This window comes from Callithrix jacchus, chromosome 2 (genome assembly GCF_049354715.1).
Source record: "Callithrix jacchus isolate 240 chromosome 2, calJac240_pri, whole genome shotgun sequence".
Lineage (NCBI taxonomy): Eukaryota > Metazoa > Chordata > Mammalia > Primates > Cebidae > Callithrix > Callithrix jacchus.
This window is the reverse complement of record NC_133503.1, coordinates 140,146,058-140,171,799: the sequence shown is the minus strand read 5'-3', so window position 1 is coordinate 140,171,799 and position 25,742 is coordinate 140,146,058. Positions and strand designations below refer to the sequence as shown.

General features: G+C 47.2%; 2 protein-coding genes and 1 non-coding gene across 4 annotated transcripts in view; 2 read left to right on the top strand and 1 right to left on the bottom strand.

Moving 5' to 3' along the window:
• The window catches only part of LOC144581447 (uncharacterized), a 28,590-nt gene extending 19,537 nt beyond the window's left edge, over positions 1-9,053 (bottom strand). The window contains exon 1 of the mRNA XM_078365410.1: positions 8,216-9,053. Within this exon, the coding sequence (XP_078221536.1) occupies positions 8,216-9,038 (823 nt within the window). The 5' untranslated portion in view covers positions 9,039-9,053. The remainder of the gene's footprint in view (positions 1-8,215) is intronic.
• Positions 1-18,876, top strand: part of LOC144581446 (uncharacterized) — a 60,493-nt gene extending 41,617 nt beyond the window's left edge. Inside the window, exons 3-5 of one of the 2 annotated variants that reach the window (XM_078365408.1) lie at positions 15,073-15,159; positions 17,212-17,402; positions 18,740-18,876. In XM_078365408.1, the coding sequence (XP_078221534.1) occupies positions 15,073-15,159; positions 17,212-17,381 (257 nt within the window). In that variant the 3' untranslated portion in view covers positions 17,382-17,402; positions 18,740-18,876. Of the gene's footprint in view, positions 1-15,072; positions 15,160-15,711; positions 15,751-16,287; positions 16,432-17,211; positions 17,403-18,739 lie in introns of those variants that run through there. The other variant, XM_078365409.1, reaches the window with a different exon arrangement.
• A 462-nt stretch (positions 18,877-19,338) lies between these two features.
• LOC118152005 (U1 spliceosomal RNA) lies at positions 19,339-19,503 on the top strand. Its single transcript, XR_004740382.1, has one exon. It is a non-coding gene; the product is annotated as a U1 spliceosomal RNA (small nuclear RNA).
• The last annotated feature ends 6,239 nt before the right edge of the window (positions 19,504-25,742 follow it).

Below are 25,742 nucleotides of genomic sequence, written 5' to 3'. Positions count from 1 at the left end.
TTTTGTCAGCGGCAGCGGCACACACACATTTCCTGCACATGCAAGGCAGCCACCACTGTCAGAATTAATTCATTCATTCCCCAAACATTTACCAAGAATCTGCAGAGAGCCCAGCACTGTCTTGGGTGCGGGAGACACAGCGTTTAACAAGAAAGATGAGGTGTGTCTCCAGGAAAAACACTCCCTGCTATGAGACATGTCCTAGTTCAGCAACGTGAAAATGAGAAGGGGGAAAAAATCGTGTGCATTGGTGTTGAAGGAACAGCGTTATTGTCCTGAAGTCAAGCAGCACGCCTCTGGCTTGTCAGGAAGTCACATATTCTTTGCATAAATCTCAGAGGTTTAAAATTTTTTTCTTGGAGCAAACAGTCCTTCAGTCTGCCCATCTTAGCAGAATTGAAATGCTCAGAGGGAAGGAAGGAAAAAGAAAAGAAGGTAAACAAGAGAAGAAAGGAAACAGAAAGAGGGAGGGCAGGAAGGAGGAGGGAGGAAGAAATCCAGTGTGTGACAACCTAAGAATGATCAATTGCTTTCAACATCCATCTAATAACCCCATTCGTTGTGCTTTGGGTGCTAAACCAAGCAAGTCACATGCATGACTTCATTTAATTCTCACAACAGTCTTCTGAAGCTCTGCACTCCCTATTTATACTCAGCCCTCAGCAAGCCTGTGCATCTCCCAGCCTCTCCCTGGCTGCCAGTAGCATTGAACCAGTAAGGAACACCAGCAGGGATGAGAGGGACAGAGGGCAGGAGGAGAGTGCAGCCAAGCTGTTTATTGTCCCCCATTTTGGGGAAGGGGACCCTTGGCTGCGGATCCTGCTCTCACTGGCTCCATTACACCATTTTCTCCTATGCTATACTGCTGACCCCACCTCTGTGAATAGAGCCCTTGTTTTCCATTGTGCCCTTCTGGGGGTACCATCGGTCACTTGCCAGGAGCTCGACTCCTAATGTGTTTGCACTATTGTCAAACCCAGCTCAGGGATGAGCCCACTGGGGCTTAAGAGGCAGAATCCCCTGGCCAGCACGGTGGCTCACACCTGTAATTCCAGCACTTTGGGAGGCAGAGGCAGGCGGATCACCTGAGGTCAGGAGTTCAAGACCAGCCTGACCAATGTGGAGAAACCCCATCTCTACTAAAAATACAAAATTAGCTGAGTGTGGTGGCACATGCCTATAATCCCAGCTACTCAGGAGATTACTCCTGCTTATAATCAAGCAGGAGAATCGCTTGAACCTGAGAGGCAGACGTTGCAGTGAGCCGAGATGGGGCCATTGTACTCCAACCTGGGCAATAAAAGCAATAAATAAATAAAAGGCAGAATCCCTAAGCTGATCCAAGATAACCTGAATTCAAACCACTGTCTCGAATTTGTTGCAATGGTGAATGCAGAGCACTGGCCATATTGTAAATGCTCAGCACAGCGGTTTTTATGCATTCATTCAACAACAATTTAGGACCTACTGTGTGTAGAGCACTGGGCTGGGTGCTGGGAACACAGATGAGCAAAGTAGGTACAGCCCCTGCCCTCGAGGAGCTGACATTCAGTGGGGGAAACAGACAATAAACAATAACATGTAACCATGTAATTTCAACTAGTGATCCACGCTTTGAGGAAAAACAGCAGGTAAGAGTGGCAAGGGTGGGGTAACAAGAAACTATTTTAGGCAGAGTCAAGGAAGTCCTCCAGGACAAAGGACATCTGAACAGAGACCTGAGGAGAGTAGGAATCTCAGGGAAAGTACTCCGGGCACAGAGAACAGGCAGTGCAAAGTTGCTGAGGCAGGGTCAAGGTAATATCAGAGGGACAGTGAGGAGGCCCGTGTAACTGCAGGAAAATAAGCCAGAGGGAAAGTGATACGAGTGACACAGACAGGGAGGGGACAGAGACAGCATACAGGGCCTTGGTGACTGTTGTAAGGAGTTCAGTTTTCTGTGTTTTTCTTAGACGGTGTCTCGCGCAGTCACCCATGCTGGAGTGCAGTGGTGCAATCTTGGCTCACTGCAACCTCCGCCTCCTGGGTTTAAGCGATTCTCCTGCCTCAGCCTTCCAGTAGCTGAAATTACCGGCACCCACCACCAAGCCCAGCTAATTTTTTTGAATTTTTAATACAGATGGGGGTTCACCATGTTGGCCAGGCTGGTCTCGAACCTCTGACCTCAAATGATTCACCCACCTTGGTCTCCCAAAGTGCTAGGATTACAGGTGGGAGCCACCACACTCAGCCAGGAGTTCAGGTTTCATTCTTTTTTTTTTTTTCTTTAGACGGAGTTTCGCTCTTGTTACCCAGGCTGGAGTGCAATGGCGCGATCTCGGCTCACCACAACCTCCGTCTCCTGGGTTCAGGCAATTCTCCTGCCTCAGCCTCCTGAGTAGCTGGGATTACAGGCACACGCCAGCATGCCCAGCTAATTTTTTTTTTTTTTTTTTTTTTTGAGACGGAGTTTCGCTCTTGTTACCCAGGCTGGAGTGCAATGGCACGGTCTCGGCTCACCGCAACCTCTGCCTCCTGGATTCAAGCAATTCTCCTGCCTCAGCCTCCTGAGTAGCTGGGATTATAGGCACGCGCCACCACACCCAGCTAATTTTTTGTATTTTTAGTAGAGACAGGGTTTCACCATGTTGACCAGGATGGTCTCGATCTTTTGACTTTGTGATCCACCCGCCTCGGCCTCCCAAAGTGCTGGGATTACAGGCTTGAGCCACCGTGCCTGGCAGATTTCATTCTTTGCATGATGAAAAGCCGTTGCTCTGTAATCCCAGCACTTTGGGAGGCCGAGGCGGGTGGATCACGAGGTCAACAGATCGAGACCATCTTGGTCAACATGGTGAAACCCCGTCTCTACTAAAATTACAAAAAATTAGCTGGGCACAGTGGTGCGTGCCTGTAATCCCAGCTGCTCGGGAGGCTGAGGCAGGAGAATTGCCTGAACCCAGGAGGTGGAGATTGCGGTGAGCCGAGATCGCGCCATTGCACTCCAGCCTGGGTAGCAAGAGCGAAACTCCGTCTCAAAAAAAAAAAAAAAAAAAGAAAAGCCGTTGCTGAGTTCTCAGCAGAGGAGTGATATGGTCACACCGAAGGTTTCAAAGGGATGGCTGCCTGTCCATCTGAGTTGGGGGTGAGGGCAGAAACATGATGGCCCCTGCAGTTTCCCAGTAGAGAAAGGATTATCTACAGTAGAACAAGCCGCTAGAAGAATGAATTTTGCATCACTGGAAGAATTCACAAAGTGTCTAAAAAGCCTGGCAGGAAGACTGCAGACCAGATTCAGGCACTAGCTGGACAGCCGGACCAAGAGGGAGCCCCGAAGTCCACCATGATCTCCTGCGCTGCCCACCAGGCAGGTGAGAGAGTTTGAGGTAAGTAGGCAGACACCACACTGCACGTGTTCTGCCCGTCTCACCGGCAGCACGCACGTGAGAGGGAAACATTGTTACCCCTCACATCACCCTTCAGCCTCCTGAGTAGCTGGGACTACAGGCACGTGCCACCACACCCGGCTAATTTTCGTATTTTTAGTAGAGACGGGTTTCACTGTGTTGACCAGGCTGGTCTCAAACTCCTGACCTTGTGATCCGCCCGCCTCAGCCTCCCAAAGAGCTGAGATCACAGGCGTGAGCCACCGTGCCCAGGCAAGAAATGTCTTTCTGCATTATCCAAACCCCACTTTCTCCTCTGAACCTCACTGCCCAGTCCCCTTACCATCTGCCCTCCTCATTGTCTACCAAAAGGATTTTCTAGAATACATTTCTGGCCTGTCCCCTGAAATCCCTCAGTGGTTCCCATCAATTATTGGGGGGATTCGCAAAAGACCTTTTTTGATAGTGGATTATAGAGACCCCCAAGCTCAGCGCCTCAAAATCTAGACTTTCCTGCCACTTATCCAGTTATTCCTCCTCCTATTCACTCTCTCAGCACACTTTACCCAAAGTTTCCCAAAGCATGAGGTCTCCCACAGCTCAGTGATACCCTCCCAGCCTCCTTTCCCCACCTTCTCGTAATACCATCTCAGTTTTCCTTTGAGGACCCAAACTCTACCCACTCTCAGTTCACATGGTTTGGACAGGGCTGATCTCACCCTCTCATTCCTAGTATGAGGCATGTGACCCCAACACGGCCAGTTGATATATTCCTTCTCCCTAGGCTCAGTGATTGATTGGGTCAGCAATGAGCATTTAATCGAAACTGGGCCCATGAGAACCAGCCCCAGGATTCTGGCTGGAACTGGGGAAAGATGCTCTCTCAATCCACTAGGGATGGCAGTTTAGAGCTAATATCTTTGAGCACTATCTTTGCTACCACTTGGTGACAGCATGCCTGTGAATGAAGCTAGCACAAGAAAAGCCAAAGAATGGAAAGAGATAGAGTCCTGATGACATCCTTGGGGCCCCTGAATCCAGTCATGCCTGAAGCTCCAGAATCCCTGGGTTGTCTTTCAGTTACGTGAGCCAATAAATGTCCTTGTTAGTTTCAGTTAAATTGTGTCACAACCCTAAGGATACTAACTCTACAGGAAACATCAACCCGTACATGGTTGAGATGAGATTTAAGAAGTATGAAATACACGGAAATATTCTATAAATAACTTGGAAAATGTAGTGGTGTCTATCCTTCAAGGCCTTACTAATCACTCCAGCCCCACTCTCTCCCCACATCCACCTCATCCTCACCAATCATTTCCAAGCTTCACCTTGCTCAGACTGAAGTTATTTATTTCTTTCACAACTACCTTGTCTCCCAAAAATAGACAATAAGCTTGAGGGGTACCAGACCTCCAGCCTGGCTTCCAGCCCCAGTGCTCCTAGCTGAGCTGGGCACAGCAGGTGGCCACCAATTTTAATTGAGGCTGGGCATGGTAACTCACACCAGTAATCCCAGCATTTGGGGAGGCTGGAGGATAGCTTGAGCCCCCAAGTTCGAGACCAGCCTGGGAAAGATGGTAAAACTCCATCTCTACAAAAAAAAAAAAAAAAAAAAAAAAAGCTGGGCGTGGTGGCCCACACCTGCAGGACCAGCTACTCAGGAGGCTGAGATACGAGGACCACTTGAGCATGGGAGGCAGAGGTTGCAGTAAGCCATGATTGCACCACTGCACTCTAGCCTGGGTGACACAGTGAAACCCTGTCTCAATAAAAGAAAGAAAGAAAGAACAGCAGAAAGAAAGAAAGAAAAAGCAAACGAAAGAAAGAGTTTTGTTTTTTTTTTTTGAGATGGATTTTTGCTCTTGTTACCCAGACTCCCAGACTGGAGTGCAATGGCCTGATCTCGGCTCACCACAACCTCCGCCTCCTGGGTTCAGGCAATTCTCCTGCCTCAGCCTCCTGAGTAGCTGGGACTACAGGCACGCACCACCATGCCCAGCTAATTTTTGTATTTTTAGTAGAGACGGGGTTTCACCTTGTTGACCAGGATGGTCTTGATCTCTTGACCTCATGATCCACCCGCCTCGGCCTCCCAAAGTGCTGGGATTACAGGCTTGAGCCACTGTGCCCGGCAAGAGTGAGTTTTAATTGAACTAAAGGAGGAAGATGTCAAGATGTCCCCTTTCACCTGTAAATTCAACCTTCCCTCTCCTAACATTCTTGAGTCTCGTTCACCTTTGAGCTGCCACACAATATTGATGTCTGGAGTCAGACTGCCGGGGTGCAAAAAATCCCAGATCTCCTGTTTAAAAGCTGTGCAACCCAGAACAGGTCACTTAACCTCCCTGGGCCTTAGTTCCTCATCTGTAAAATGCACATGATAACACCGTTCCATAGAGTCACTATGAGGCTTAAATGAGACAATTTACTGAAAGCACTTAATATAGTGCCTTCCTGACACTTGGTGTGTAGTAAATGTTAGGTTTGTGGTTTGGGGATTTTGTTTGCTTGTATTTTAAGTCATCTTCAACATCGCCCTCTATACACTCAATCACTGAAGGCGGTCGACTTTATCTCCTAAAAATAGCTCATGGATAAAGCAAATAGTTCTCTCCATCTTTTGCCTCCTAACTAGTCCCCACATCCCCTCCTGCCTGCTTCCCTGGGAGATGGAAAGTGAAATTTTCTCTCTGCCTGTTCACACGACCCTCCCCCAGATAAGGGGGGCGGATCCCAAAATAGCAAAACAAAGGTGAAAGCAAAGCTTTGGGGCTTCTGGATCCTCCAGCCCCAGCTCCATATAGAAAGGAAACTTCTTGGGAGAGGATGACACTTTGTGATTCTGTAGGCGTCGGTGAGACTGTGGGAAAGTATCACTGATGCCTTTGCCTGGACCCCCACTCCTGGGGCCCCACTCCTGCGCTGTGGCAGGGAAGCCCCTGTGAGTGGTGCTAACCCAGGACTTCAGTTCCAATCTGCACAGACCTGCAGCTGCACGAGCTCTGAATGTGGAAAGCCAACCCGTACAAAAGCACTCCCCAGCAGTCCTTCCTTAAATTTAATCTGGAAGGAGTTCTTACTGGCCTGTGGCTTGAGAAGACACCACATCCAAAATTACATCTCACCGCTGCCTGATTTTCCAACGTTGGTGACTCTTGGCAGCAAGGAACTAAAAGACTCCGAATCAGACCCAGCTCTACCACCGGCTGGGAATCCTTGACTGGCCAAAGCCCTCCCCTCTCCGAGCCTTGCTTTTCTTGGCTGCTAAACAAGGACATTATTACATACCTGAACCCCAGAGGGCTGGGAGAATGCATCTAGTTTCAAGCAGACATCCAGCCCAGTTCCTGGGCACAGAGGGGTAGTTGATTAATAGATGATAGGTCTCTTACATTTTTATTTATTTTGTTTTCAGGTTTGAAGCAAAGCTCAAGGTATGTTTATTTATTTTTGAGACATGGCCTCACTGTCACCCAGGCTGGAGTGCAGTGTCGCAACCATAGCTCACTGCAGCCTCAACCTCCTGGGCTCAAGAGATTCTCCCTCCTCAGCCTCCTGAGTAGCTGGGGCTACAGGCAGGCACCACCACTTATGGCTAATTTTTATTTTATTTTATTTCTTAGAGACTGGGTCTCCCAATGTTGCCCAGGCTGGTCCTGAACTCCTGGCCCAAATGATCCTTTCTCGGCCTCTCCAAGTGTTGGGATTACAAGCATGAGCCACTGTGCCTCACCCATTATGATTTTTTTTTTTAAGCTTTAAACATAAATTCCTGAAGGAAGCACTAGTGATATCACAGGGTAGAGGAGCCCAATCAATCACTTTCCTCCCTGACATTAGAAAGTTGGGTCATATCCACTCTACAGGGTGACAGAATTTAGAGTTGTTTGTCTCCAGTGGGTGTGAAAACTTTACTTCTGGGATTTAAAAAGGAGAGAGAGCCAGGCATGGTGGTGCATGCCTGTCATCCAGCTACTTGGGATGCTGAGGCAGAAGGATCGCTGGAGCCCAGGACTTCGAGGCTGCAGCGAGTGATGATGGCACCACTGCACTCCAGCCTGGGTGACAGAGCAAGACTCCATCTCTAGAAGAAGGGGTTAGGGGGTGAGGCAGCGTCCTTTCCACTAATGACTACTAAAATAGCTCCTAATTTCAGAGCGCCTTGGTTACCACTCGGGAGGGGACTTTACCAGGAATGCTTTAAGTCCTTCGGTGGCCACGGCCAGCACGCGAACCACAAAGAGACTTCACCCTGCGTATCTATCAGGCCCCTCAGCCTCTGGCTCAGCCTGCCGGAGTTCTAAACAGCTTGGGCATCCTAGTTTTGGAATCACTCAGCCTGTTCCGCCTCCGCTTTGAGCATCCTTCCACCCCTGCACTCCAAGTGTCAGCCCTTTACTCGGGTTTCTCGTCACCTTCTCTATTCGCCTTGTGACCCCTCCACCTGAAAGAAGCCTACGACCGCCTCCTCCCTCTCAGCTCTGTGGCCCCACGCCCATCCCCCAGCTAGGGCTCTCAGATAAAATACAGGATTCCTAGTTAGATTTCAATTTCAGAAAAACAACCAATAATTTTTTAGTGTGAGTATATCCCATGCAATATTTAGGACAAATTTTTCTCTAGAAAGATTTATCTGAAATTCGAGTTTAACTGGGTGTGCTGTATTTTGATTTCCGAAATCTGGCACCCGACCTCAACCCAAGCGCCTCCCTCCTCTCGAAGCCCTCCAAGCTTCACGACCCCCCCGCACCCCTCACCGCGTGGGTCCTTTCCTCCCTCGCGCCAGGTGCTCTCCTTCCTGCCTGCGCCTCTTGCGCCCATTCCCTTCCACCCGCTGAGTCCCGTACCTGGGCCGAGTCCCCCACCTTCCTGTCGTCCTTCAAGTCCTGTGGGCAGTCCTTGGGCTTCGCCTCCAAAACACCCCTCAACTCTCCACGAGTCCCTCTCCTTCAGGTCCCCCGAGATGAGCGCGCCCAGGTTCATACCCTGCGCGTCTTCCTCCTCTCGCAACGCCACAGCCTGTGCTTCCCCTTTGGGTCCCGAGCGTCTGCGTCCCTTCTTGCCTGCGCGACCCCCTGCAGGTTCCGTCTGCCCCACGGCGCGCCCTTCCAGTCCCCAAGCGCCCCGCCCATGCTCGTGTGCCCCCTCCAAGCCCAGAGCCCCGCTACGTGCTGGGCTTCCTTCCTCCGCGCATCCGCTTCCCCAGCTCCCCTCCGCTCGGAGCGCTCCTCTAGTGCCTTGCCCTTTCCCAGGCGCACCTGGGCAGACCGGCGGGTGGTCTAAGCAGCAGTCCCGCGCCGCGCTGCACGCTTCCTCGCGGAAGCAGCGCGGGGGCACGCGGGCGAAACACAACGGGTCACGGCCAGGGCAGCAGCGGCCCAGCGCGGCACAGCCCTGCCAGGGCTGGAAAAAGCCCACCGCGGCCAGGCCGAGCCACAGGGACAGGATCTGCTCCACGCCACGCAGGCCCATGGCCGCGCTCAGGCTGGGTACCAGGACGCCAACGGGGACAGATCCTGTACAGCCTGCCTTGAGTTGGAGGCGAAGGCTCCCAGACCCGATCCGTCTTCGGACCCACCTCCTACCTGTCATCACAGTGGGAACACCCTGATTTGCACGTCCAAACTTTGGGCAGCTCTTTGTAGTGGTGAAATCCCAAGATATGGTCATAATAACCTCAACAACTTTAAGCAGAGTTCCCCGTTAGAAGACAGGGCGATATGGAGGTCATCAAGGAAATATACTGTATTATGATATTATAATGATGGTGTATTGTTATAGCAATATTAACAGTAATAGCCACTATGTTATTAATTACAATAGCAAAAATATCAACAGTAACTGCTAATATTATTAAAATAGTAGTAATAGCCATAATAACTGCCAGGGAACCAGGCTCTATGTGTCATTAGCATTGACCAACCCTGATTCCCTTTGGGACTCTTTTATTTTTTTCACCATATTCCTACCACCTTGGCTATTATTTCCCAGATGTTTCTCTTTCAATGGAATTGCTTTTTTTTTGAGATGGAATCTCACTCTGTCACTAGGCTGGAGTGCAATGGCCCGATCCTGGCTCACTGTAACCTCTGCCTTCTGGATTCAAGCAATTCTCCTGCCTCAACCTCCCGAGTAGCTGGGACTACAGGTATGCGCCACCGCCCAGCTGACTTTTGTTATTTTTAGTAGAGACAGCGTTTCACCATGTTGGCCAGGATGGTCTCGATCTCCTGACCTTGTGATCCACCCTCCTCAGCCTCCCAAAGTCCTGGTGTTACAGGTGTGAGCCATTGTGCCTGGCCAAATGGACTTGCTTTTTAAACTTAAAATAATTTTATTTTTTTAAATGCCACATCAATCAAGATAATGAGAAGACAAACCCACAGACTGGGAAAAATTATTTGCAAAAGACACACCTGATAAAAAACTGCTGTCCAAAATATATAAAGAACTTTTAGAACTCAATAACAGGAAGACAAAAGACCTCGTTAAAAAATAGGCAAAAGAGGCCAAGTACCATGGCTCACATCTGTAATCCCAGCACTTTGGGAGGCCAAGGAAGGTGGATCACCTGAGTTGAGGAGTTTGAGACCAGCCTGACCAACATCGTGAAACCCCATCTCAACTAAAAATACAAAAAAATTAGTCAGGCATGGTGGCGTGTGCCTGTAATCCCAGCTACTCAGGAGGCTGAGGCAGGAGAATTGCTTGAACCCAGGAGGGGGAGGTTGCAGTGAGCCAAGACTGCACCATTGCACACTAGCCCGGGCAAAAAGAGCAAAATTCTGTCTCAAAAACAAACAAATGAAAAACAAAAAGACAAAAGAATTAAGCAGATACCTCAACCAAAGAAGATGGCAAATAAAGATATGAAACAATGCTCAACATCACATGTCGTTAGGAGATTGCAAATGAAAATACTAAAGAGATACCACTACATGCCTATTCAAAGGATTAAATTCCTAAACACTGGTGAGGATGTGGAGCAATGGGAACTCTTATTCACTGCTGGTGGAAAAACAAAATGGTATAGTCATTGTGGGAGACAGTTTGGCAGTTTCTTACAAAATGAAATGAACTCATACCATATGATCCAATATTCATGCTCCTTGGTGTTTCCCCAAATAAGTTGAAAATTTATGTCCATACAAAGACCCACACACAGATGTTCATAGCAGCTTTATTAATGATTGCCCAAACTTGGGAGCAACCAAGGTGGCCTTCAGGAGGTGAATGGATAAATATACTGTGGTAAATCCAGGCAATGGACTATTATTCAGCACTAAAAAGAAATAAGCTATCAAACCACGAAAAGACATAGAAGAAACTTAAGTGCATTTTATTAAGTGAAAGAAGACAACCTGGAAAAGGGTACACACTGTATGATTCCAGCTATATGACATCCTGGAAAAAGCGAAACCATGAAGACAGTAAAATGATCAGCAGTTTCCTGGGGTTTGGTTGGAGGGAGGGATGAATAGTTGGAGCACAGAGGATTTTGGGGACAGTGAAACTATTCTGTGTGACACTATGATGGTGGATACATGATATTGTATATTTGTCTAAACGATTAGAATGTGCAAGGCCAAAAGTGAACCCTAAAGAAAACTATGGCTTTGGATGGTGACAATGTATCAGTGAAGGTTCATCGATTGTAACAAATGTACCACTGGCGTAGGACATTGACAGTGGAGAAAACCGAAGGGCGGAGGGAGCAGGGAATATATAAGAACTCTAAGCTTTCTGTTTAGTTTTACTGTGAACCTAAAACTTCTCTAACAAATAAAGCCTATTTTAATAAGGAAAGAAAACAAGATATCACTACCATAAATGGAAAGCCAGTAAAATTTTTCATAAATAAAGACACCAGGCATGGTGGCTCAGGCCTATAATGCCAGCACTTTGGGAGGCCAAAGCTGGTGAATCACCTGAGGTCAGGAGTTTGACACCAGCCTGGCCAATATGGTGAGGCCCTGTCTCTACTAAAAATACAAAAATTAGTTCAGCGTGGTGGTGGGCACCTGTCATCCCAGCTATCAGGAGGCTGTGGTAGGAGAATCACTTGAACCTGGGAGGCAGAGGTTGCAGTGAGCCAAGATCATGCCACTACATTCCAACCTGGGCAAGAAACAAGACTTCATCTCAAAAAAAAAAAAAAAAAAAGAAGGAAGGAGGGGTAGAAAGACAGAGGAGGTGCAAGGATGACACTGTAGGTAAACTAAATCCTCATGTATTGGAGCAAAAATCAAGAGATAATATCTAATGCTGACAAATCAATGAATGGCTGCATGCAAACATTATTTAGCTCTATAGAAATAAACAACTAGAAGAAATCACTACAAAGGCTAGAAGTGGTTGCCATGACAATTAAGCATATGAAGATGCTCACCCTCCGAAGAATATATTTCAAATGTAAAAGTACAGAGATATATTTCTTACCAATTTCACAGCAGAGATAAAAAAATGTTGATTTTTATTTGGATAGAATTGGGGAAGGTGTAGGGAAAGGGGCACTTAAGTATAAAGTCTCAGTTTGTCCATACTTACTAAAATTACAAAAGCACAGCCTATAATACCAGTACTTTGGGAGGCGGAGGCAGGAGGATTGCTTGAGCCCAGAAGTTTGAGACCAGCCTGGGCAACATAGGAAGACCCTGTCACTACTAAAAATAAAATTTTAAAATTAGCCAGGCATGGCGGCACACACCTGTGGTCCCAGCTACTTGGGAGGCTGAGACGGGAGGATCACTTTAGCCTGGGAAGTCAAGCTACAGCGAGCTATGATTGTGCCACTGAAATCCAGCCTGGGTGACACAGCAAAACCCTGTCTCAAAAGTAAATGAATAAGTAAAAAGTTTTTACATGACAAAAGCACACATCTTTTAATTCAGGAATCTTTACTGAGAGAGGCATGCATGTGCAGGAAAACATGAGCGCAAGATTATTTGGTTTCACTGTAATATCAAAAGGTTGACATCAACCTCAATGTCCCTCAATAAAGGCTGGTTACATGAATGATGGTCCATCCCTACAGTGGAATATTGTGCAGTCTCCTAAAATAATAAAGCAGTTATTTACCTCCTGATACGGAAGACCTCCCACATATATTGTTAAGTGAAAAAGCAAGGTGCAGAACAATATTTGCAGCAAGTTGCCCTTTCTGGTTTTGTTGTTGTTGTTTTGTTTTGAGATGGTGTTTCCCTCTTGTTGCCCAAGCTGGAGTGCAGTGGCACCACCTCAGCTCACTGCAACCTCTGCCTCCTGGGTTAAAGCAATTCTCCTGCTGTCTCAGCCTTCCAAGTTGCTGGTATTACAGATATGTGCCCCCATGCCAAGCTAATTTTGTATTTTTGGTAGACATACGCATATCATATCTCTGGAAAGAGATGTAATACATTGGTAAGAGTGGATGTCTTAGCCGGGTGTGGTGTCTCATGCCTGTAATCCCAGAACTTTGGGAGACTGAGTGAGTCATGAGTGAGCTAGTCTCGTACTCCAGGCCTCAAGTGATCTGCCCACCTCCGACTTCCAAAGTGCTGAGATTACAGATGTGAGCCACCATGCCCTGCCAGGAACACTTGTTTTATATATATATATATGTGTGTGTGTTTGTGTGTATCCAATCAATGTGTACTTTTTTAGGGGGTGGGGGACGGAGACTCTGTCACCCAGGCTGGAGTGCAGTGGTGCAGTCTTGGCTCACTGCAACCCCCGCCTCCTGGGTTCAAATGATGCTCCTGCCTCAGCCTCCTGAGTAGCTGGAATTATGGGCACCCACACCATGTCCGGCTAATTTTTGTATTTTTAGTAGAGACAGGGGTTTCACCATGTTGGTCAGGCTGGTCTTGAACTCCTAACATCGAGTGATCCACTCACCTCAGCCTCCCAAAGTGCTGGGATTAAAGGCATGAGCCATCATGCCAGCCTGATTAATGTGTATTTTCCAAAATGTTTACAAAGAAAGATTTACAAACACTTACAAAGAAAGAGAGAGATTCCCAGAAGAGAGGAGGTCCCTATGACATGAGGGTCAAGAGAGGGCAGGCAGCCACTCCCAACCATGGTGTGTCCCCATGACACAGACCAGTGGCTTCCTATGAAGTTTCCAGTCTCCTTTATCTGATGTTTCTCTGTTCTGCCAGGTTTGAAGCATCTAACTGGTGACCCAGTTCTCAGAAAAATCTCCCCTGTAGTCCTTTTTTAAGGGCCCTGGGGCCAGCAGGACACTTGGCAGTTGCCAGCTCTCTGGGCACAAAGATAAACATTTTTCTTGCCACTGAGCCAGGAAGGGGGAGCCTTCAGAGTGTGGCGCACTGCCCAGCAGAGGTCTTCTCAGCCACCTCTCCATGGATCTGGGTGAAGAGGGCTGTGCTCTGTCGGGGGGCAGGAGACTGATCAGTCTCCCTTGCAATGACCTCCTGTCTCCATTATCTACTGCTGCAGAATGAGCCACCCCAGAACACAGAGGCTTCAAACAACATTGCGTCACTATCTCTCCTAATCCGGTGGGCTTCTCCCTCAGGGTTTCTTATGCCGGTGCAGTCAGAAAGCAGCTGTAGCCAAAGTCATCTCAAGGCTTGATTGGACTGGATATCTAAAACAGATTCTTCACTCTCGTGGCTGGTGCCTCAGCTGAGATGGCTGGAACAACCACAGCCCTGGTTGGCCATCTCTTCCCCCCATACTGGGCTTCCCACATGCTTAGCTTGGGCTTCTTCACTTCGTGGTGGCTCGGAGTAGTCCAGCTTCTTTAATGGCAACTGGCTTATCCCAGAGCAGCATTCAAAAACACTAAGATGGAAGCTGCCAGGCTTCCTATGACCTGGCCTCAGAAGCCAGGCTGTCACTTCTGCCACATTTTATTGGTTCCATGGTGCCAGCCCAGAGGAAAGTGGCGGGGCCAAGCAAGAGCGTGAACCACTGTGCGGTTCTCGGTGGGCCATCTCCCAAGGCCAGCAACCATGATGCTCCTTGTCATTCAGCACTTTCTTCTCTTAGTTCTCTTCCTACCTCACTGTCTGCAACTTCTTAGTCTCTTCAGGTGATTCTTCCTCGTCTTTCGGCTTTGAATTAATCAAGCCCAAGCTCAGGCTTGGGTCTCTTCCCTCTCTCCTATCTCATCCAGTCTAATGGCTCTAAACATTAATAAACTGACAACTTCTGAGTTTATATCTCCAGTCTCTCCCCTGAAGTCTAGACTCTTGTCTCCAACTGCCAACTGGGTATCTATGCTTGGATGTCTCACAGGGACCTTGATGTTAGCAGCTCCGAAGCCACCTTTCAGCTGGGCGCAGTGGCTCACTCCTATAATCCCAGCACTTTGGAAGGCCAAAATGGGAGGATCACTTCAAGCCAAGAGTTTGGGATCTGCCTGGGCAACATAGGGAGATCCTGTCTCTACAAAAAAAGTTAAAAATTACCCAGGTGTGGTGGCATGAATGTATAGTCCCACCTACTCAGGAGGCTAAGGTGGGTGGATCTCTTGAGCCCAGGAGGTCAAGGCTGCAGTGAACCATGATTGTGCCACCACACTCCAGCCTGGGTGACAGAGTGAGACCCCTGTCTCAAGAAACAAAACAAAACAAAAAACACACACCCCAAAATAAAATAAAAGGGCCTTTCATTCTTTGCTCCCAGTCAATGTTCTCCTTCGATAGTTTCCCCAGATCAGTTACTAGAAAGCTCTGTCTTTCCAATTGCTCAGGTCAAACATCTTGGAGTGGCCTGGATTCTTCTGTGTTGTCACCCTTAGCAAATTCTTCAAACATCCATCGTGGCTCACTTGAACCAGGTAAGAACAACCCTCATAATTTGTTTCCTTTCACCTTTGTCTCCCAAAGTCTGTCCTCCAACCAGCAGCCAGGGATCCAGTTAAACTTAAGTCAGATCGTGCTCCTCCTCTGCCCAGAAACCTCCAATGTGTTCTCATTTCATTCAGTGGTACTACAAGAACCTACATGACCCAATGCCCTGTTATCTCTCTTTTTTTTCTTTTTCTTTCCTTCTTTTTTTTGGCGGGGGGGGGGGGACAGAGTCTCTCTGTGTCACCCAGGCTGGAGTGCAGTGGTGCAATCTCAATTCAATGTAACCCCCATCTTTTGAGTTCAAGTGATCCTCGTGCCTCAGCCTCCTGAGTAGCTGGGACTACAGCCACCTGCTACCATGCCCTGCTAATTTTTGTATTTTTAGTAGAGATAGGGTTTCACCATGTTGGCCAGCCTGATCCCCCCACCTCGCCCTCTCAAAGCACTAAGATTATAGGCGTTAGCCACCGCGCCCGGCTCCTCTGTTATCTCTCTAACTCCGTGTCTTTGTATTCCCTCTGTTGCTGACACCACTGGAGCCACATTGACGTTGGCTGCTCTTGGAACACACCAGGCAGGTTTGTGCCTTTGCTCTTGCTGTTCATGCTGCTGGAATGCTCTCACCCGTATCCTCTTTGCTTCTTGTTGCTTTTCCTTCAGCTCTCTATGCAGATGTCTCCCTCTCACTGAGGTCTCTTGTCGACCACCTGATATAAAGTAAAAATGCTTAGTCTACTCCTGCCCCCAGCCCTCCTTAACCCCCTCCACATGACTTTCTGCAAGCATGTTAGCCTCATCTGATGTGTTGTATTTTTATTTATCGGTTTGCTTTTTGTGCATTCCTCCTGACTAGAAATTAAGGCACATGAGAAAGAGACTTAGTTTAAGTGGTAGTCAGGCTTCTCAGATGACTCCCTCTGACCTGGGCATTCACACCCTTGTTTTCACTTATGTAAGCTCCTTCTCTGAAGTGAGGGCTGGACCTAGTAACTCACTTCTAATGAATAGAATAAGAAAAACGTGATGGGAAGTCACTTCCATGATAAGGCTATAAGATACCATGACTTCCTTTCTGCTCACTTTTTCCCACTCACTCACTCCTTTGATAAAACCAGGTGCCAGGCTGTGAGCTGCCCAAGGAAGAGGCCCATGTGGCAAGGAATGGACCTCAACCAACAGCCCTCAGTACTCAGTCCCTCCAGTGAAAAAGAGTGTGTGGAAACAGATCCTTCCCTAAGCAGATCCTTCCTCAGTCAAGCCTTAAGATGAGAATGCAGCCCCAGCCAACATCTGGACTGTGGCCTATGAGAGGCCCCAAAGCAGAGGACCCAGCTTAACCACACTGGATCCCAACCTATAGAAACCCATGAGTTAATAAATGTTGTTTCAAGCCATTAAGATTCAGAGGTAATTTGCCATGAAGCAATAGATAATGAACACAGTTTATTTCAGAGGTATCTGCCATGCCTAAGCAGTATTTGTTATGAAAAAGTTCTATTGGGTTTGCAAGAAAGCATTTATAGTGGTGAGGAAGAGCACAAGCTGTGAAGCTAGACAGCCCTGAATTCACATTCCAGCTCTGCTCCTGACTCGCTGTGTGATGTGAGGAAAGTCATTTCGCCTCTCTGGACCTCAGTTTTCTCATGTACAAATGTAGCTTCCTACAGTCACTCAACAAGTGTTTATTAAGTCTCGACTTTCTATTTCTCCTACAGCCAGCATCCAGTTCCTCAACAAATCCTGTCATCAACATCCTCAAAATATACGGATAGGCCATACGAATGCTGGGTACTCAGGAGTGAACAAAACAGATGCAGTCCCCAGTCTCATGGAGCTTGCAGTCTAGAGGGCAGAAATATATTACCTAGATAATCACATAAACATGTAGTAAATAGCTGTGATAAGTGCCGTGCATGAAAGATCAGGGAGCTAGGTGTGCATGTCAGAGGTGCCTCATCTCCTCTGCAAGTCAGGGAGGGGTTCTCTGAGCAGGTGGCATTTAAGATGAGACCAGTACAAAGAGAACACCTTTATTCCAGTTACTTCAGCAAAAGTCCTACAATTGGATCCCTCTGGGTTACACGCACGTTCTGGAGCCAGGAAGATGAAGAGGCTAATTGGCCAGGCCAAGGTCATGACCCTCAACAGGAGCCAGGGTTTAGGGTCCGCTTCACCCAAACCACAGGGACTAAAAATGGTGGAAGAATGATTCTCCTTCAAAAACATTTGGGTGAGTTGTTATAAGAAAGGGTGTAGATGCTGGGCAGAAACGAACAACAGCCTCCACAGCAGAACTCAGAATTTTATCTGGAGTTTTATCCTGGAGTTTGAACCTCGCCTTCCCCACGGATGGGCTTCCAGTGCCCAACTCCTCCCCTGACCATCACTCCCACCTTGAGGACACCACTGTACCTAAAATATAGCATTTTACACATTTAACATATATAAAGAACCCTTACTACTCAACAATAAGAAAACAGCCCAATAAAAGAAAGAGCAACAAAATTTTCAACAGACATTTCACAAAATAACAAACGCAAATGGCCAGGCCAGACACATGGCCTATAATCCTAGCATTCTGGGAAGCCGAGGCGGGTGGATCACCTGAGATCAGGAATTCAAGATCAGCCTGGCCAACACGGTGAAACCCCATCTCTATCAAAAATACAAAAAAATTAGCTGGTCATGGTGGCGAGCACCTGTAATCCCAGCTACTTGGGAGGCTGAGGCAGGAGAATCCCTTGAACCTGGGAGGCAGAGGTTGCAGTGAGCCAAGATCATGCCATTGCACTCTAGCCTGGGCAACAAGAGTGAAACTCCGTCTCAAAATAAATAAATAAACAAATGCAAATGGCCAATAAGCACATAAGAAGATCTTCAATAGCATTAGGCATTAGGGAAATGCATGTTGAAATCACAGTGAGATACTGCTCTACACTCATTAGAATGGCTAACATTAGAAAGACTGATCACAGAGTTGGCGAGGATGTGGACTGCATATAACCCTCATCCAGGGCTGCTGGGAATGCAAAATGAGACAAACCACTTTGGAAAACAGTTGGGTAGTTTCTGGAAAAGTTGAACCTGCCTACCATGTGATAGAACTCAGCCATTCTACTCCTAGGTGTCTGCCCAGTGGAAACTATAGTATTTGTCTACACAAAGATTTGTATACAGATGTTCAGAGCAGCTTTATTTGTAATCACCATAAATTAGAAACAACTTAAAAAGTCCATCCACAGATGAATGGATAGATAAATTGTGATATATCCGTGCCGTGGAACATTACTCAGCAATAACAAGCAACAAATTGTTGATCTCTACAACATACATTAATATCAAAATCATTATGTTGCGTGAAAGAAGCCCAGCTTCTGTTTTTATTTTGAGACGGAGTTTCGCTGTTGTTACCCAGGCTGCAGCGCAATGACGCGATCTCGGCTCACCTCAACCTCCGCTTCCTGGGTTCAGGCAATTCTGCCTCAGCCTCCCGAGTAGCTGAAATTACAAGCACGCGCCACCATGCCCAGCTAATTTTTTTTTTTTTTTTTTTTTCTGTATTTTTAGTAGAGACGGGGTTTCATCATGTTGACCAGGATGGTCTCGCTCTCTTGACCTCGTGATCCACCCGCCTCGGCCTCCCAAAGTGCTGGGATTACAAGCGTGAGCCACCGCGCCCAGCCCGAAACTATCTTATAACTTTACTGGTTGATTTCCTGTCTCCTCCCATCAGAATAAACTCCATGAAGGATCGGAATCGTGTCTGCCTGCTCACCTCTGTTACATGAAGCATCTAAACCAGAAACCAACACATCGTGGTTATCTATTTGTTGAATGGCTTAATAATGATTTCATGATTCTGTCTCCTTGCTTATTCCTAAACTTGCTCTTTTTGCTCTTTGCCTTAATCAGATTTGGGAGGATCTATCTATCTCCTGATCTATCTATCTTCTGGTGCTTTCTTTTTAAAGAACACCTTTTTCATTTTATTTATCACTTCCACTCATTTGTTTTGTTCTATTTCATTAGTTGCAGAGTTTACCTTCAATTTCTTATTCCTATTCTTTTGGCTTTAAAATTGTATTTTCTATTTTCTTAAGTTAAATACTTAATCGATTGTGTTTTCAATTTTTTAAAATAATAAATGTCTTTAAGACTACATTTTCATACTTATGTGGCAGGAGGAGATACTATGATCACAAAGGTGGTTTTCCCAGGGCGAGGCTTATCCATTGCACTCCAGATGTGCTGACCCCTGCGATTTCCCCAAATGTGGGAAACTCGACTGCATGATTTGTGGTAGTGGGGGACTGCATTTGTGCTTTCCCCTTAAAAAAAAAAAAAGACTACATTTTCCTCTGTGGGCAGTATTAACTACGTCTCACGCATTTTGGTGTGAACAGTGTCTGCTTTTTATGATGCTAGATAAGTTTCCATTTTGGTTCTGATTTTCCTCTGATTCAGGGGCTGTTTAGAAATAATAACAATTTTTCAAGAACTTAAAAATTTGAGGTTTCTTTTGATAATGATTTTGAATTTTATTTCATTGTGAAATGAGAATGTGGCTTGGAAACAGCTCTACCGTGAAACTTCACTTTGCCATTTACAAATTCTCACTAGACCAGAGTTTCCTTGCTCAGCCTGTTTCCTCATCTATAAAGCAAGCACAATAAACAGTGGCTAAAGATTTATGCCGGGCGTGGTGGCTCATGCCTGTAATTCTAGCACTTTGGGAGGCCAAGGTGGGCGGATCACTTGAGGTCAGGATTTCGAGACCAGCGTGGCCAACATGGTGAAACCCCATCTCTACTAAAAATACAAAAATTAGCCAGGCACAGTGGCACATGCCTGTAATCCCAGCTACTGGGGAGGCTGAGGCAGGAAAATGGCTTGAATCTGGGAGGCAGATGTTGCAGTGAGCTGATCAAGCCACTGCACTCCAGCCTGGGCAACAGAGTGAGACACCATCTCAAGAAAAAAAAAAAAAGAAAAGAAAAAAAGAGTTGCTATGGCCTCCTGGGCTAAGAGGCTTCTCTTGAAGCCACCTTATCCTAATAAACCCATTGTCTTTACTTATGTTGTATTTATATCTGAGTGGCCTTGATGCTGTCACGGACCACTAGAACACCCCAGGCCTAACATGCAGCTCCTGACGCCAACTCAAATGCTAGTTCTGCGGTGGCTCATGCCTGTAATCCCAGCACTTTTGGAGGCCGAGGCAGGCAGATCACAAGGTCAGGAGTTCTAGATCAGCCTGGCCAACATGGTGAAACCTCGTCTCTACTAAAAGCACAAAAATCAGCTGGGTGTGGTGGTGTGCACCTATAATCCCAGCTATTTGGGAGGTTGAGGCAGGAAAATGGCTTGAACCTGGGAGGCAGAGGTTGCAGTGAACCGAGATCACGCCACTGCACTCTAGCCTGGGAGACAGGGCGTGACTCTGTCTCAAAAAAAAAAAAAAGAAAGAAAAGAAAAGAAATAAGCTTTAAAGTTGGATGTGGTGACTCACGCCTGTAATCCCAGAACTCTGGGAGACCAAGGCAGTGGGATGCTTGAGGCCAGGAGTTCAAGACCAGCCTGGGCAACATAGGGAGAACTCATCTCTACAAATAACTTAAAAATGAGCCAGGTGTGGTGGCACGTGCCTGTAGTCCCAGCTACTCAGGAGGCTGAAGTAGGAGGATCACTTGAGACCAGGAGGTCGAGCCTGCAGTGAGCCGAGATCACGACACTGCACTCCAGCCTGCAGCCTGATTGACAAAGTGAGACCTTGTCTCATTAAAAAAAAAAAAGAACAAAACAAAAAGCAGAAAACAGGCTTTAATAGTAAGAGTACCTTAGATTTACATATGGTGCTTTGCAGTGAAGGTGCCGTGATGAACAGTTCCGCTGACTGACCACCTATTGTGTGTGGTCTTAGCTGCCTCTGTCACTCCCTGGCATCACATATGCTCTGAAGTTGCTGTTTTTGCCTTGCTTTGCTTTGTTTTTTCTTTGGTCTTTTTTCCCAACTGGGACAGGGGACAAAGGACACTGTTTTGCTCCCTGTTCTATCTCCAGCACCTAGTCCAGAATTTGGCATACTCTGGGACAGAAGGCATGGGGCAGGTGCTCAAATATTTGCTGAGTGAATGACAATGAACCTTCTCAATCTGATAGGTAAAGAACCAAATGAGATGATTCCAGATGTAGGAAGAGCCAGACATCCCCAGGCTGAACACACTCAGGAGCTGGGTGCTTTTGGCAACATCACATTTCTCTGATCCTGTTTTCTTATTTGGAGAAGGGAGACGATAAGACCTTCCGCACAAGGTTATTGTGAAGAGGAAATGCAGCAACATACGTGAGTTATGGAGTGCAGTGGTGCAATGTTGACTCACTGTAACCTCTGCCTCCCGGGTTCAAGCAAATCTCCTGCCTCGGCCTCCTGAGTAACTGGATTAGAGGCACCCACCACCATGCCTGACTAATTTTTGTATTTTTAGTAGAGACGGGTTTCCCCATGTTGGCCAGGCTGATCTCAAACTCTCGACCTCAGGTGACCCACCTGCCTCAGCCTCCCAAAGTACTGGGATTACAAGCATACGCCTCTGCACCTGGCCTCTATTTCATTTCTGATCATCTGTTCAGGTGGATTGACAGACACAAACATGTAGTGTCTCTATTGCCCTAAGGCTCCAGTGACTACTTTAGCCATGTCCCAGGATCAAGGAATGTACAATTTTGTTTTTGTTTTTTGACACAGGGGCTCGCTCTGTTGCCTAGGCTAGAGTACAGTAGTACAATCATAGCTCACTGCAGCCTCATCCTCCCAGGCTCAAAGGATCCTCCCATCTCAGCCTCCTGAGTAGTTGGAAATACAAACGTAACACTATCACACAGTTAATTTTTATACATTTTTTTGTAGAGACGGGGCCTCACCATGTTGCCCAGGTTGGTCTTGAACTCCTGGCTTCAAGCGATCCTCCCACCTCAGCCTCCCAAAATGCCAGGATTATAGGCGTTAGCCACCGTACCTGGCCCAGGGTTCTGTTCTAAGAAGCACATCCTTCTTGTGGTGTGTCCTTTCTTCTCTTGCAGGCCTGCTGCTTCTTGTTCCTGTGTAATCTGTCACTTTGCGGCATTTCCTTTTCCTCTGTGTTGACAGAGCCTGGCTTGTTCAGCCACTTTTTTGTCCTCTGGTGGTTTGATTTCCTTGCATGTTATTGCTATTGTGTGTTACATAGTGATGAACTAGCCAGGACACGTTGTTACTTATTCCCCTGGGTCACTTCATGGTTCTGTAATCCTCCTTCACTGTTCACATTTCTATTGATTTTTAGCCAAACTCCGGGGTTCACAAACTATGGCCACCTGCCTGCTTTTCTAAATAAAGTTTTATTGGAATGCCTGTTTGTTTACATGTTATCTGGGACTGCTTCAGCTATGGGGGCAGAACTGAGAAGCTGAATAGCCGAGTGACAGACACTACATATGGCCCCTGTGAGAGCAGAAAAAGCAACTGTTTTTCCTCTGTTCTCACACTACAAAAATCAACACAGAAGACTTTTCTTTTTTTTGAGACAGAGTCTCACTCTGTCACCCAGGTTAGAATGTGGTGCAATCTCAGCTCACTGCAACCTCCGCCTCCCAGGTTCAAGAGATTCTCCCTCTTCAGCTGCCAGAGTAGTCGGAATTATAGGCAGCTGCCGTCACGCCCAGCTAATTTTTGTATTTTCAGTCAAGACAGTTTCACCATGTCGGCCAGGCTGGTCTCAAACTCCTGATCTCAGGTAATCTGCCCACCTCAGCCTCCCAAAGTGCTGAGACTATAAGAGTGAGCCAACTCGGCTGGCCACAGAAGACTTCTATGGCCAAATGTGTGTGGGTTTTTTCCCAAGCACCAAGCAGTGGACACCAGCAGGACATCCCCCAATTCTACTCTGATGCTATCTACCTGAAGATAGCCTCAGGTGGCATGAATTGAGGGCTCAGTCCCCAGGAGAAGTCCCCTTCCTTCTCATCAGTCACAAGTCCAGGCCTCCAGAATTTCTGATAGACCAGCTTCAAATTGGGGTTCCCACGACCTGCTCTTTGGGTTTAATTAATTTGCTAGAGTGGCTCACAGAACTCAGGGAAATTTACTGATGTCTACCAGTTTAAGACAAAAGCCCTTTTAAAGGATACAGGTAAACGGCCAGATGGGATGCACCTGGTGAGGTCTGGAAGCGTCCTGAGCCTGTCCCCATAGGGTTGGGGCACGCCACCCTCCCAGAACGTGGATGAGTTCTTGTTCACCTTCCTATAAACCTCCAGGTGTTCAGCTATCTGGAAGCTCTCTGAGCTTTTTTTTTTTTTAGACAAGATCTCACTCTGTCACCGAGGCTGGAGTGCATTGCACTTAGCTCACTGCAACCTCCGCCTCAAGAGTTCAGGCGGTTCCTGCCTCAGCCCCGAGTGAGCTGAGATTACCGGCCTGTGCCACCACATGCAGCTAATTTTTGTATTTTTAGTTGAGAAAGGGTTTCCCTATGTTGGTCAGGCTGGTCTCGAACTCCTAATCTCAAGTGATCCACCCACCTCAGCCTCCCAAAATGTTGGGGGTAGGGGCGTGAGCCACAGGGCCTGGCCCTCTTGAGCCTTCAATGGGGACTTCATTGGGTAGGCATGACTGAGTGTAGAAATGTGATTGAATGAAAAGGGGATGGTCTAACACTAATAGGCTGAGTGGAGAACCCCAGTGAGGCTATCTGTTCAGAGTCTTCTCCACTTCTCTGTGCTGCATTCCTTCCTTCAGGGTACTGGGTGGGACCTTTCCAAAATGAGGGTTCTCAAGACCCACTATCAGAAAAGCAGGGGTGCTCATCAAAGCTTCTCCAAGGGGTAACATCTGAGCTTTATTTGAAAAAATTCTTCAATCACGGAAAAGAGGTCTCCAGAAACATTAAGGAAAAAAACAAAAGTAATTGTAGGACAACTCATGGTTTTTAAACTATGCCTTTGTTTTCCTAAGCATGCATGTAGGTATACAGGTACAGATCTGGACGTCAGCCAATGGCTGGACATGGTGGCTCACACCTGGAATCCCAGCACTTTGGGAGGCCAAGGCAAGAAGACAGCTGGAGCCCAGGAGTTTAAGACCAGTCTAGGCAACATGGCAAGACCCCATCTCTACAAAAATTGTAAAAATTACCTGAGCATGGTGGCGTGGGCTTGTAGTCCCAGCTACTTAGGAGGCTGAGGTGGGAGGATCGCATGAGCCCAGGAGGTTGAGGCTGAGGTGAGCTACAATTGCACCATGGCACTCCAGCCTGGGTGACAGAGTGAGACTACATCTCAAATGGCACTAAAGTACTATAATTTCATGTGAGTCTCACATTTATTTTTGAGACAGCATCTCACTCTCTTGCCCAAGCTGGAGTGCAGTGATGTGATCTGAGCTCACTGCAACCTCTGCTGCCTGAGTTCAAGCAATTCTTCTGCCTCAGCCTCCCTAGTAGTTGGGATTACAGGTATGCACCACCATACCCGGCTAATTTTTGTATTTTTAGTAGAGACAAGATTTCACCATGTTGGCCAAGCTGGTCTCGAACTCCTAACTTCAAGTGATCCACCTGCCTTGGCCTCCCAAAATGCTGGGATTATAGGCAGGAGTCACTGTGCCCGGCCTCTTTTTTCTTTTTAAATAGAGACAAGGTCTCACTACATTGCCCAGGCTGGTTTTGAATTCAGAGCTCAAGTGATCCGCCCAATTTGGCCTTGGAAAGTGCTGGGATTATAGGTGTGAGCCACTGTGCCTCGACTATTTTTTTTTTTAGGAACAGGGTTTCACCATGTTGGCCAATTAGTCTCAAACTCCTAGGGTCAAGCCATCTGCCTGCCTCAGCCTCCCAAAGTGCTAGGATTACAGGTGTGAGCCACAGTGCCTGGGTACTTAGCATATCATTAATGGCATTAAAAAAAAATTTTTTTTCTTGAGATGGAGTTCCACTCTTATTGCCCAGGCTGGAGTGCAATGATGCAATCTCAGCTCACTGCAACCTCCGACTCCCAGGTTCAAGCAATTCTCCTGCCTTACCCTCCCAAGTAGCTGAGATTACAGGCACCTGCCACCATGCCCGGCTAATTTTTGTATTTTAGTATAGACGGGGTTTCACCATGTTGGTAAGGCTGGTCTCCAACTCCTGACCTCAGGTGATCCACCCATCTCAGCCTCCCAAAGTGTTGTGATTACAGGCATGAGCCAGCCTCATTAATGGCATTTTATGCAAACATTAAAAAGAGGAGGCTGGGCCGGGCTCAGTGGCTCACACCTATAATCCCAGCACTTTGGGAGGCCAAGGTGGATGGATCACGAGGTCAAGAGATAGAGACCATCCTGGTCAACAAGATGAAACCCCACCTCTACTAAAAATACAAAAATTAGCTGGGCATGGTGGTGGGCGCCTGTAGTCCCAGCTACTTGGGAGGCTGAGGCAGGAGAATTGCTTCAACCCAGAAGGCAGAGGTTGCGGTGAGCCGAGATCATGCCATTGCACTCCAGTCTGGGTATCAACAGCGAAACTCTGTCTCAAAAAAAAAAATGATGAGG